This window comes from Vidua macroura, chromosome 2, assembly GCF_024509145.1.
Source record: "Vidua macroura isolate BioBank_ID:100142 chromosome 2, ASM2450914v1, whole genome shotgun sequence".
In the NCBI taxonomy this organism is placed as follows: domain Eukaryota; kingdom Metazoa; phylum Chordata; class Aves; order Passeriformes; family Viduidae; genus Vidua; species Vidua macroura.
In genome coordinates, this window is record NC_071572.1 from 41121121 (window position 1) to 41134224 (window position 13104).

The 13104-nt window shown below is 42.5% G+C and overlaps 1 protein-coding gene across 3 annotated transcripts in view; it reads left to right on the forward strand.

Moving 5' to 3' along the window:
- The first annotated feature begins 7220 nt into the window (after positions 1 to 7220).
- Positions 7221 to 13104, forward strand: part of ABCC4 (ATP binding cassette subfamily C member 4) — a 136631-nt gene continuing 130747 nt past the window's right edge. For all 3 annotated transcript variants that reach the window (XM_053971651.1, XM_053971652.1, XM_053971653.1), the window contains exon 1: positions 7221 to 7294. In XM_053971651.1, coding sequence (XP_053827626.1) covers positions 7221 to 7294 — 74 coding nt within the window. The remainder of the gene's footprint in view (positions 7295 to 13104) is intronic.

Sequence of the window (13104 nt, forward strand, 5' to 3'; positions counted from 1 at the left end):
TTGTAAAAATTTTTTTAAATATACTTTCCTGTCCTTAGCATTTTGTTAGAATGTCTGGTCACTTTCTATGCCTTCTGTTTTCCAAAGCTAATGGTGTACACACACACAGACTTTCATTTCACTTTGTCTTATAAGGTTCCTATTAAAGTTAGAAATCAAGTGTGCAATGTGTTTCATTTCCTATTGAAACTCACGTGATTTTATGATCTCTAAATATTATTCACTTAGAAGTATTCTAGCTTTTTCTCCATCTTCATCCAGGATGCTGGATGATACCAGGCTTTCGCTTAGTCCATTGATGGCAGGATATACTCCCAAGGTATCTCAGAAAAGGTGAAAAAAACAGTTATATTTTTTAGGTTCATTCATATTTGAAGAAAGTGTATAGACTGAGGATCTCTACTGGCAACATATGCAGTTTCTATTGTGAGATCAGAAGCCTTGCCTTATAACAAGAGAAGTTACTTTAATCACGTTCAAAATCCCATCATAGCTGGTAACCGACAATAAGGAAAAAGCCACTCAATTTAAGGGCAAGCCACTCAATTTAATAGGGAAAGTTGCCACTCAGTTTAAGTAAGGTTTTCTGTGACTCTGTGTTGCAGAAAGAAAAAAGATCTATGTAGTAATTTATTATTTTTTCTGTGTTGTCTTCTGTCCCCTTGCTATTGCCAAAAATGATTTTGTTAAACTTCAATCTGGCAATGACAAATGAAACACAATCAGGATCCAGATGATCTTGACAGTGATGTTTCATTCTGAAAAGTGACCTATGTGTCTTTCCCTCTGGAGCTTGTTGCTTACTTATGTCATTGCTAGGAGGGAAAGAATTCTGGAAAGATACTTTTATTTTGTTTTGTTTGACCATCTGTACAATGTCTTTTTCCTGATTTTAGCATGTAAGTAGAGTGGCTTCAAGAAAAAACAGAAATATCTGGGCTGTAATGGTGGAGCTGCTGATGGATTTGTTCTGTGGCTTACCAATTCGTGAGTGCTCACTATTTGCCTTTTCCTTCCTAAGATAAAGGAGAATGCCCATGCTTCCACTTCTGACGTCTCTCCTCTCTCTTTTGCCTGTTTAGGTTAACAACAAATGAAAGAGAGCATGCAATGGAAAATTATTTTATATAAATAAACATGGAAAATGCAAAAGAATGCTGTAATCAAGAAAAGTTTTGAAAGAAGCACAGATGTTACTCACTCAAATCAAATAATGTTATTTGCTGGTAGTTTGTCACATGTCTTCATAGTCACTTTTGAAAATAGAGCTTTCTAATCAAAGCCATTTGAATTCTATGTTTTACAAGTGTTCTGTGTCCCAAATTTTGCTTTAGAAAATCAAGACAAAACCCTCATCCATATAGCAAGATCACAGTATCACTGGAATCAAACCTACATGAACTGAAATGAATCATTCACCTCCAGGCTGAGATGAGGTTTTTAAAAAGGAGTTTTTCCCTCCATTTTCTGGACTTCATGGTAACACCCTGGCAATCTTGCCCAGTCAAGTGAGTCCACAGACACTGGCATTCACAGAAACCACGGAAGTCAGAAGGTCAGCCAATCCACTCCCTACACTCAGACCAGGTTGCCTATATTGAGCAAACATCATGACAGAGATTATAGAATCATTGAATCACAGAATATCTCAAGTTGGAAGGAACCCACAGGATAATTGAGTCCAACTCCCTGCTCCTTGCAGAAGCAATCTTATTTTTAAAAGTCAGGGATGGGAAGTCTTCATTTTCCTGGGCCATCAGTCACAGTCTGCATAAAAAATGCAGTAGGTTGGTTTTTGTTTGCTGACTCATCTTTGCCCTGAAACTACGTGAATTTAATTTTTTTTGTTACTGTAATTCACTGTTGTTTGGGGATTATCCCTGGCTGTGTGCATTAGTATTAAGCTAGAAAACCAAGAGATCAGGATAGGAAGGAGGCAAATAAAGGGCAATATTTGCTGTAGCATATCACAGAGAATGTAAAGAAAGACTTTCCTCTTCAGAAACTGTATTATCAACATTATAAATGTGGTTCAAAAATAGAAGACTTGAAAACATAATGAATAGAAGCAGGAAGATTAATGTCTGTTACCTGGTGAGAGTAGAATAGTGAAATGAGCTCTTAGCTGCTAATGGAAAAGAGAGGGTTATGTAACTCAGGACAGCAATATTGTAAATATGTCAGTCTGTGTTTTCACTAATAGCACAGGGAGCTGCTGCTGAAGGCCTGCTGCAACCTCATCCAAATCATCCTGCAAAAATATCAGTCTCTAAGTGCACAAAGTACAAGAGATGAAATTGTTAGGGGCAACTTAACAGCTGGTTGGTGAGTCAAGTTTAACTTTAGTACAATTTTTCTGATACTTTTCTACTGCATCAAGTGTTCAATTTAATAGAAAGTAACTGCTTTGAATCTTATCTTAGCATATAATCAATAGAAACTATTTGCTATAGAGAAATTATTTTAACTCAGTTTTGTGTAAGGCAAATAAGTATATCTGCAACTACAGTCATCTACAAGGCATCAGAGACATCACCATGGGATAGGCAGGTAAAGCACCATTAAAGGAACGCTGAAAACTTCTGGAGTGTGGCTGCATAGAATATCCTACCGTGTCTAAAATGTAAGTGGGGACCTATGTGTAGGCACCTGATTTGCACCATAATTTAAGGAGAATGAATTAGCACAATTAGCACAAATAAGAAACTGTGGCATGTAGAATATTGATACGGGGATGTAGAAGAAGATATAGGGAAAACAGAAATGGCTAGTGGGGTAACAAGAAGAAATAGGAAAGGCATCCAAGGAAGACTGTTGACATTACATGCTGATGATCAGGTTGAAATAGCAGAATTACAGCCTGGTACTGCAGCACTGCCATTTCCGCTCTGCAGCTGAAGGAGAACAGGCCAATATGTCTGTACTGCAGAAGGACAAGCACCATTCCCCAGTGGATACAGCAGCCAGATGATGAGTCAGGCCACTGGGTAGTGACAAGCTGGGCTGCCAGCCAGCGGGACAGCCTGCTTCCTGCCAGCAGCGTGGTGGGATACAACGCTGCTTGTTTGGGTCGTCAGGCAGGCATATGGTCTGCCTTTCTGCCTGGCTTCAGTCAAAAGCATTAAACTCAAACAAAGCACGGCTGCAAAGCCTTCTCATTCTGCTTTCATAGCTTGTCTTTGGAACACTAATCCCTCCAACATCTTTCAAACAGCTTTGAATTTGATTCTGTCCCTAATACTGCCTCAGAAATACTACGTAGTGCTCAGCAAATCTTCAAACACACTCATCCACAACTTTTTGGTTTTCTAGGTGCTCATCTCAAGGCCCTGGGGTATGATAAGGAAAAACTCTTCAGCCCTGATATCAATGGCTGCTTGCTAGAAAGGGAAAGGTTACAGTGCTACGTCCTCCAAAATATTAACCTTTAGGTTCCTTTTGTGTAACAGGGATCAGTGTCTACATTTCACCTCAAGATCCATGTTTTATTTGCCGTCTGGATATCAGTGGAAACTGCCCAGTAATCTTCTAAGGGTTTTGAGAAAACTGGATGTTTATGAACTTCCTAATGCTAAGTGCTCTAAAAATGCAGATGGGGAAACTTATTAGTCTGAGTGTATTCAAAGTAAAAAGACAATAAAGAAGGCATAAGGCCAGACATGATAAAATGCTTACTTAGTGACTACTGTCTTTCTTGTGCACTGAATAAATAGTGAATCTTGTGTGTTTGCACATTTGTGACATCCCCTGTGGTCTGAATTTATTTCCCCAGAACAATGTATATGCATAACAAGTTTAACTCAGTTGTCACTGCCTTAATTTGGCTATTTCTCTATTTGAATAGTTGGCTTTGGTAGATCATTATCCATATGACTGTGATAATTTAGATTTACTAAGTCACATTTTGATTAGTTTGTTACGTATCTTGTTCTCTCCACATGAAAATAGCGTTGCCATAGCAAAATGTTCAATGCATAAATTGGCAGTTGCTTTTTCTGAGTCCTAAAATAGAAATAAGATTATTAAATTGATTACTGTGGTCTTTTCCCTTCCCTTTCCTCTCCATGGGCAGTCTCAGGTTTTCGTGAGCACTTCTTTGCCCAATTGTTTCACACTTTTATTACTGCGTTAGCTTCTAATTGCACACTCAGCAGATAGAATTACAGGTTAATTTGGCTTTCAGGATTTATTTTTTTAAACGTTATTTTCCCTTTCCCTTTTAGATTTTCTTCTCCAAAACTTTTTTGGAAGTGTTTTGTTTTGGACTTAGGAGTAAACACTAATATGTATTTCAAAATTAAGTGGTTTCAGCATTCATCAGTCATAATGATGGCAACTGAACAACTTATTTCTTGAGGATTGCTTTTTGTCTTTTTCCCATCATCACAATAATACTGAAAATTAAAGTCATTTTAATATTTTGCTTTAATACTTTTACCTGCATTCTGAAAATAAATTACTTGTTCATGAATAGTCTATTATTTCCTTCCCCAAACTAAGAAATGTTTGGGTAATCTTTCATTGCACATCTACTTCACAAAACTGAAGTCAGCCTTAAGATTTACATTTTCCTTTCTCCCTCTCCCTGACCCAATCTTTATTGACATTTTGGGACTTACACTATGCTGTCATACCTTTTAATTCACTCATGAGTATCTAATGAGTGAATTGTGAGACAAATTTGTCTCACAGAAATCTAAACCTGTCCAATTTTGCTGATGGGCAGAGCTTTTCTTTATAAATTTTGGGAGATTCTTTAAATTTATTATCCAGGTTCTGGGATATATAGGGACTATTTTGTTAAAGCCTGCCCTTTCAAACCACTGCATCCTTTCCACAAGTTTTTTCCCTTGTTTTTATCTGGGAGGATCTAGAGAAAGCTGTTGACAGGTATACTACTTACTGTTCATGAAATCTGTGGCACACCGTCTATGCACGAGCAGCGCAGGCTGTTTCCAGCCCCATCAGTGCTCATTGACAGCAAGCTCAAGCTGGATTTGTCTGACATACGGTTATGACATTCGTTCAAGCATGAACTGATGCTATTTATTCAACAATATAGTGTAGCCCCAACCCTCTTTTATCTCAACAACGTGTCAACTCTGATGTGTATAATTAAAGTCAGATGCCACCCCTGTCAACAGTTTCACTGTCAGTACATATAAGCAGGAAGAGAGAGGGTTGGTTGCTCCTGGGGACATGAAATGAATACGCAGAACATAAGAATGGTGTCTGTTTTGCAGCTGGCTCAGAGTGAGAAGGAGTCTAGGAGATCAGGGTTGTGATTAGTTGCTTAAAATCTAGTTGGAAGTCAGTAACTAGTGGTGTACATCAGGTGTTAACATTAGGTCCAAAACTATCTGACATCTTCCTAAATGATCTGTAGGAAACAGAGGGCTGCCTCAGCAAGTGCACTGATGATCACAGAATCACAGATCCATTAAGCTGGAAAAGACCTTTGAGATCATTGAGTTCAACCTATGGTGGCCTAACACCATCTTGTCAACTAGACATGGCACCAAGTGCCATATCCAATCTTTCCTTTAAAACCACCAGGGGCCGTGGCACATAACTGGGTGTGCCAGTGACTGATCTGATCAGTGACAGATAACGCTCCACAGACTTGTGCTGCCATCCAGAGGGACCTCAACAGACTGGAGAAATGGGCTGACCCGAACCTCATGAAGTTCAAAAAACAGAAGAGCAAAGTCCTGCACCCAGGGAGAAAAAACCCCAGGCACCAGTATGGGCTGGGGGCTACCCCAGCTTGGGGTCCTGGTGGACACCAACTTGAACATAAGCCAGCAATGTGTCCTTGTGGCAAAGAAGACAAATAATATTCTAGGATGCATTAGAATGAGTATTTACCAGCAGGTTGAGAGAGGTGATCTTTCCTCTCTACTCAGAAGGTAGGACTCCCTGGAGTCCTACATTCAGTTCTGGGCTGCCCAGTCCAAGAGGGACATACTGGAGAGATTGCAGTGAAAGGTCACAAGGATGAGGAAGGGATTCTAGTTACCTTTCCTATGAGGAAAGGCTGAGAGAGCTCTACAGGCTGAGAGAGACTGGAGAAGACCAGGCTAAGAAGGGTCTCATTCATGTGTAAACTGATGAAAATAGGAAAGAGCCAAGTTCTGCTCTGTAGTGCCCAGTGACAGGACTAGAAGTAATGGGCACAAACTGAAACACAGCAGGTTCCATCTGAACACCAGGAAACACTTCTTCATTGTGGTGGTGACTGAGCACTAGCATAGATTGCCCAGAAAGGCTGCGTATACTGTGGAGAGTATCTCCATCCTTGGAGATACTCAGAAGCTGCCTGGGCATGGCACTTAAGCAGCAGGGGTTGGACCAGCTGACCTCCAGAGATCTCTTGCAACCTCAGCCATCCTGGATTTTATAGTCTGCAGAGAAATTACAGCATGGCAGGGAACCATTCTGCCACAGAGATTAACAGTTCTTAGGTTACTTCAGGTACATGTCCCGCATTTTCTGCTTTCCTTGCAGTTTTCACTACTCCTTTTCATCAGGGTCCCTTTGGCAGGCCATGGGTGACATGACTGGAGAGGAGTTTGGTGATCACTTGCTAAACCTTTGAGAACTGTCAATTTCAGTGATGCACCACGTCCTGAAATTAATTAGCTCCTTTATTATGTATCGCCAACCCCTTCTAAACATTGTTCTTTTGGTTTGGTTTTCGATTTCTAATACAAGAACATGCAACATCTGGGAAGGAGCGCTGATAAGCAAGCGTTTCTGATGGCTTTTGGTCCCGCTAAGTCTGACTTGCCCCTGACTCGCGACGGATTTTTCTGTCCAAAGAAGCCGGGCGGCCACCTCGCTTGGCGTTGCGTGCACCGAGGAGATGCTTTCCATCAGCAAGGGGCACACACAAGCGCGAAACCGGGGGGAGCGGAGCAGAGCCTCCCGGCCGAAGGCACGGCCGGCACTGAGCCGGCCGCAGCGGACCGGCTCCCGGCACTGCCCGGCACCTCCTCAGGCTCCGCGGAGAAGCCGGGCCGGCAGGAGGCGTCTTGCGGCGGCCGGCAGGAGGAGGAGGAGGAAGAGGAGGAGGAGGAGGGCCGAGGCGGGGGTGCCGGCTCTCCCGGAAACAGCGCCGGCCGGCGGCAGAGCGGCGGCGGCTGCTAGCGGGGGGAAGTCGCTCGTGGTCCTGCGCCCTCGCCGCACGCCCGGCGGGTCGGGGCGGCGTGGCGGACGGCATGGAGCCGGTGCCCCGCGAGGAGAAGCCTAACCCGCTGCAGGATGCCAACCTCTGCTCCCGGCTCTTTTTCTGGTGAGCGCCCGGGCGAGGGCAGGGGGAAGGGCAGCGTCGGCGAGGAAGGCGCCGGGCATAGCGCCGCTGGCTTCACCTCGCCCGGCCGCTCAGGAGTGCCGAGCCCCGGCTAAGGGTGCCCGTCTCGCACTTGAGCGCGGCTCCTGGAGCGTCCGGGCGCCCCGGCGGCGGGCGGGAGGGAGGGAGCGAGCGGGGACGGGAGGCGGCGGCCGGCGCTGCCCCGCTGCGCCGTCGGCTGCCGGCAGCGATTGTGCAGGCGGGGCTCGGGCGCGACCTGCCGCCCGCCCCCGCGGGCCCGGCTGTCAGCGCTGCCGGCCGGGGCAGCCCCGGCTCGCAGGTGGGCTGAGGTCTCCTGAGGTGAGCCCAGCAGCCCGCGATAATCCCCGGCTGCGGGCTGGGGACGGCGCAGCCGGCGGCCTGCCTGTCTCGGGCACGGCAGCTCTCAGCCGGGCAAGCGGCGCCGAGCGCGGCCCCGTCTCCCCCTCCGAGCACATGTTTGGTTCCCTCGGTAGCTGCGGGGAGGACGGGAGCGCCTTCTGCTTCCTGGCCCGGGTAGCCCTGCCCGGAATTGGGCAGGGCTGCTCCCAGGCACTGTTGTGCTTCCCCGTTTGAATAACGGGTCGCGGGCAGGGATTGCTCATCCCGGCGAGGCGTGCTGGGCTCACATGCGGCGTGAGGCTTTGCCCTCCGGCAGTGAGGTGGTTTCTGACCCGCATGGCTACGTGGGAACTCCCCGGCGTAAGGGATGGCTGGGCAGCATCCTGGCTGCTCTCACCCACACATCTGCTGCCTACGCTCCGAAGGGGCTTGGGTCTCACAGAGCGAAGGCTGGCGGTGTTGCTACAAACTTTACGGGGCCACAGGGCTACCAGTTCAGAGTTAGTGCTTGGTCTCTTCTTAGTGGGGACCTCGGCATGGGTATATATCTGTACTCAAAGGGATGAGGAATTGCAGCTCAACACTTTAGTTGCTTTGAATTATAATAGGAAAACATGTGCAGAGTAAAACGGGAGAGCACCAAGCTTGTTTGTCCTAGCAAATCCCATTTGGAAGGGCACTTCCAGAGAAAGCTCTGATCCTGCTTCACCTGCTGCAGCCTGAACCAGGGTGCACATGTTGTGTGGTGGAGGAGGGGGAAGGAAGGGAGGGCATGGCAGGTGAAGCTCTTTTTTTGGAAGCCTCTGAAACACAAATAAAAAACTCTTTGATTCTATAAGCAACTCTGAGCAGGTGCAGAAGTCCCCTTTGGAAGGTACGGGGATTTTAAAAACTGTGACAGATTTTAACTAAACATGTTTATCACTCAGAGTACTATTTGCAAAAACAAAGAAAATAAATAATAATAAAAAAGGCAGCTTGTATTCTTGTGTAGAACTCCCTGTATTCAGCATTTTGACTTTTACTTTAATACCAGGGATGTCTGTGTTGGAAACAGCTTTGTTGTGAAATCCAAGCAGAATGGGATGAACCTAAGTTGGCCATGTAGCATTCCATGACTGCTTCTGGTCTGTTCCCTTTCCCTTGCTGGAATCTTGTGGTGTTACTGGTAGTTCTGCCAAAACCAATACAGCTAGATGTGAAAAAGAAGCATGCAGTGCTTGTAGCCAGCTTTCTGACTGCTTGTATCATTCTTTTTTTTGGCCTTCTGTATCACCCTGCATGTATTGCAGAGAAGTGTTCAGCAGCTATAGTGAAATACCTTCAATTTCCCTAGCTTTAGGCAAGCACATGAAAGGCTTTTTTTACCCCCTATGTGTTTTTAGGTTCTTACTTTGCAAAGGGAAAAATAGGTGGAAGACTGTGCTTGGGGAATGACAGGTCTGCTCAGAGTCCAGAGATCAACTGGGACTTGAGACTTCACAGTCAGATGCTGGTGTACAACCATAAAGCTTCTGCTTTGGAAAAGGGTTTAGTGGAGCATGTAAAGCTTTAGAATTTGCCCAATGTCCTGCTTCTCAGGCATTTTTAGCAGTGTAATTCAAAGCAGTGAAAATAGCCTTCTTGTCTCTTACCTGTGGTGCGTGTGATCGCAGCTAACATTGGTATATTAGTCAACAAGCATTAGTGTGTTCTGGGTGTAAATTTCAGCTGAAATGATACCTTCATTGTTCTCCACTCTTCAGCCTGGAGAAGACAAGGCTCGAAATTGAGCCCTGCGGTAAAACTGAATAAGGAGGGGCTGTCAATTTTCTGCAAAATAACCCTGTTAATACACCCTCTCATTTAGCTATAAAGCTAACTTTAAGGGTTACTTAGAATTACTCTCCCTTTCTATGACGAGTGTAGCATCTCCCAGCTGTGTGAGTACTGCTTCATTTTAGCTCTTGTCTCACACAGGACATTCTGATATGTTTTTTTCTGGAGAACTGGAAAAGCAGTGCCTGAGGAAGGCCATCCTGTGAGTGGTAGCAGCCACCACCCTGTGGTTGTGTGCCTGCTCTGCTCTCCATATTCCAGGTGTTGGCTGCTTGTTGTCAATGCGGGTAAAAATACGGCATACAGCTTAGCAAAGGTCCTTCTTATTTTTATTTTGTTTGTATTTTCCTCCAGAAGTGCAGTTTTGCCATTGTGAGGAACCACCCTCCCATTTGTTGCCAGTGGTACAAAATAAAAGCTTACATTATTGCCTGGTGCAAACAGTATCAAACTCATGGGAGGAAAAAAGTCATGTTTTCATTGAGTTATAAATCTCAGGTAATGAGTGTGTAGGCTGAAGAGACATTCTTCTTCCATTGTTTGAAGCTTGTCTTCTTGATTTTGGGTTGTGACTTTAGCAAGTATGAGCTTGATGAACATTAAACACTCCAGCAGTACATTCATGGGAAAGAGGAGTATCTGGATTGTGTGTTAATATTGTTACTTTTATAATGCATCCCTTGTGTAACGTTACAAGAATGAAAACTATTTATGAAAGAAGTGTGAAGATCAGGGCAGTTGCAAAATATTGTTGTTTTTTGTGTCTTTCACTGAATTAGCTATATTAACAGAGGTTTATCAAAGCCCAAATTGGCCTTCTGAATGTTTCAGATATTATTGTAACTCCTGACTCTCAAGAATCACAATTTCCATGCCCACCAAACTTTTTAAAGCGCTGGCTGGTATTTCAGTTATAGTTTGGACTGCTTGTATTCCTGATTTACTTCATCTGTGTTGTTAGGTTGTTGGTTTTTTTATTGCTGGCTCAGTTTGCTGGTGAGAATGGTGACTCTGAAGAATGGATAGGAGGGTTTGCTTTCTTTTTGAAGTTTGTCCAAGGAAGAGAGAAATCAGCTGTGTTTTTCATGTTTAAACAGCTATTCAATTGTAGAAAGTTTAGGAATTGAAAAAGCCTTACAGGCCCCCATGCAGTTGAGAATAGCACTTTTTGCATCTTTTTTTTCTGATGTGGGTGGTGAGATTATTAAATTTATAACTTAAGACAGTAAGACTATTTCTCATTTCTGGCTATTAGCCCATCTTTGAACTTGCATGTTCATTAAGTAGGAAGCATATCTGTGTTTGCTCAGAGCACTTGTTCACTTGAGTTACTAAAGATATTTCTTCTATATAGCAGTTACTGAATTTTATGCATTCTGCTTTTTGGACATCAAATCCACTTTAGTGGAAAGTTGCCAAACATAGGGTATGATAAAATTTTTGAAAGAATTAATAACTTTTACGCTGTTAACAATATGAGAAGGAGGGCAAGCTGGAACACCCTGGAAAGAGTATCCAGCATTTTTGTGCAGAGAAGTAAAAGAAGTTAAGATGCTTCTAGATTTCAGACAAATAAAAATTTGTAACTTCATTTTAATAATAACAGTAATTACATATCTGTCACAGACTCACCATGACTGTGACAAGTCTTTGGGTTTTTTGGAACACTGAACATTGTCATCATCCTCAGGCTAGATGCCTTTTCACATCGTGACTTGACATGAGGCAATTGCCATTACAATAACAGCATTAAAACGTGATCTGAAAACTTGCAGCAAGGCATCTACAGAGTTGTTACTCCAAGGAATAAGTCAGTGATTGGTTTATTATTACCTTTTAGTGTCTGGCAGCATTGTTTTTACTTACTACATGTGTGCTTTGAGGAGAATGACACAACCACTAAGTCTTCTTCATGGATCTGATGTGAAGTGCAGTGGGAGAGAAGAGTAAAAAACAATATTCCTTTTTGGGTTTAAGTGTGAATTGGATGGGGTAAGAATAGATATGTAAGTCCCAGGATTTTGAGTGAGGACTGTACAATATGTAGCTTCTTGCCTGACCAAATGTAGTCATGTCACAGATTTCTCTTGTAGCAGTGTCAATAGCTACACACCTTATTTAACTTCCTCCTCCTCTCTCACTCTGTGGCTTAGAATCAGAAAGGCCACTGACTGATTTCACCAGATTTCTCAAGTAACCTAAGTATTGTATGCTTATCTATCTTCAAGTGCTTCTTGCCTTGCATTGAAAGAAGTTATGCAAAGAATTCATCATTGTTCTTGGATATTTCAACTGGACTTCAGCAGTGCCACCAATAAAATTGGTTTGTGTTCTTTACTATGTCAGTGAATAGATTTGACTATGAGGATTTTACATTTACTTAACGTGAAAATATCAGGCTTTGTGACTTGCCTGGGATCTTGCTTGATATTTAGTGAATTCCCATGGTTAATGCCTGAAATTGCATAGTAATGCCACTTTATAAAGACCTCTGAGGTAGCTAAGTTCATTTATTGACTTACTGGTGCAGGGCAGTTGTGGTATGATAAGAAACTGAAGAAATATGTAAGCATTTTCAGTATAGATAAACAGAAAACACATTTTTGTGATGGAAATCACACTTGCTTCTCTTTTTCTCCTGGATGAAACAAGACTGAGGATCACACATACAACTTTTTTTGAAAGATAATGCCTTGTTTGTTCATTTATCAGATATTTAATGTCTTGCTGTCAAATTTGAATAATTTGTTCTCTTGAGCTAGTGCATTAATTTTTGCATGTTTATTTGCGAGATGTCTGTATTATGCAAAAGAAAATACTTGAAAATTATTGTTTATGAGCTAGTAAAGTTAAAATATGTGGCTAAAGAGTGCTAAATAGATTATATGGATTACAGCAAGTGTGTATGAACTGTTGAAGTGTTAGCATTTGCTATCTACTGTAAATATCTGTGCTTAGATATGCAGTTAGATGAACTGTTAAGAGTATAATGAAACACAGACTATTTGCCTTTGGAATGCTTATGTAAAGCCTGCCGTATCATTTATGAGAGAAAATGTCTTCTAATTCCTGCAAAACTTGAAAATTAAGATTATGTCATGATGTTGTTTTTGTCTTCTTTTCCAAAAATAATTTCTCTGTCCCGCTTCTAGAAAACTAGGCTGTATGTAGAGTGGAGGAGGGAGATAACCCAATTAGATTTTGGGAGTGGAATGTTGAAAAGATCAGTCATCTATTTTATGTTATTTGTTTTGTATCCCTGGCACCATACCACTTGTAATAATAGTGGGAACTCATGGGGCATTTTAATTCTCCCTATTTCCATTGCTTGTCAGAAAGGATGTTAATACAGAAATTCCCACCATTAGGTCCTTCTTTAATGAGTAATTACTGAAGTTTATTTTTATAAGTCACAATCTTCAGACCTTTACATTAAATCTTTGGTACTTTGGTATTTTTCTTGGCCTGTGGTTGCTGGGTTTGAAATTGATATTTTAATGACATTTTAATTTTAATTGATATTTTAATTTTATTTTAATGAAATTGATATTTTAATGAAAAGTCTTTGAAATGGCACAGGTACAGGTGATGCCACTCCTCTCTTCCCTGCTTCT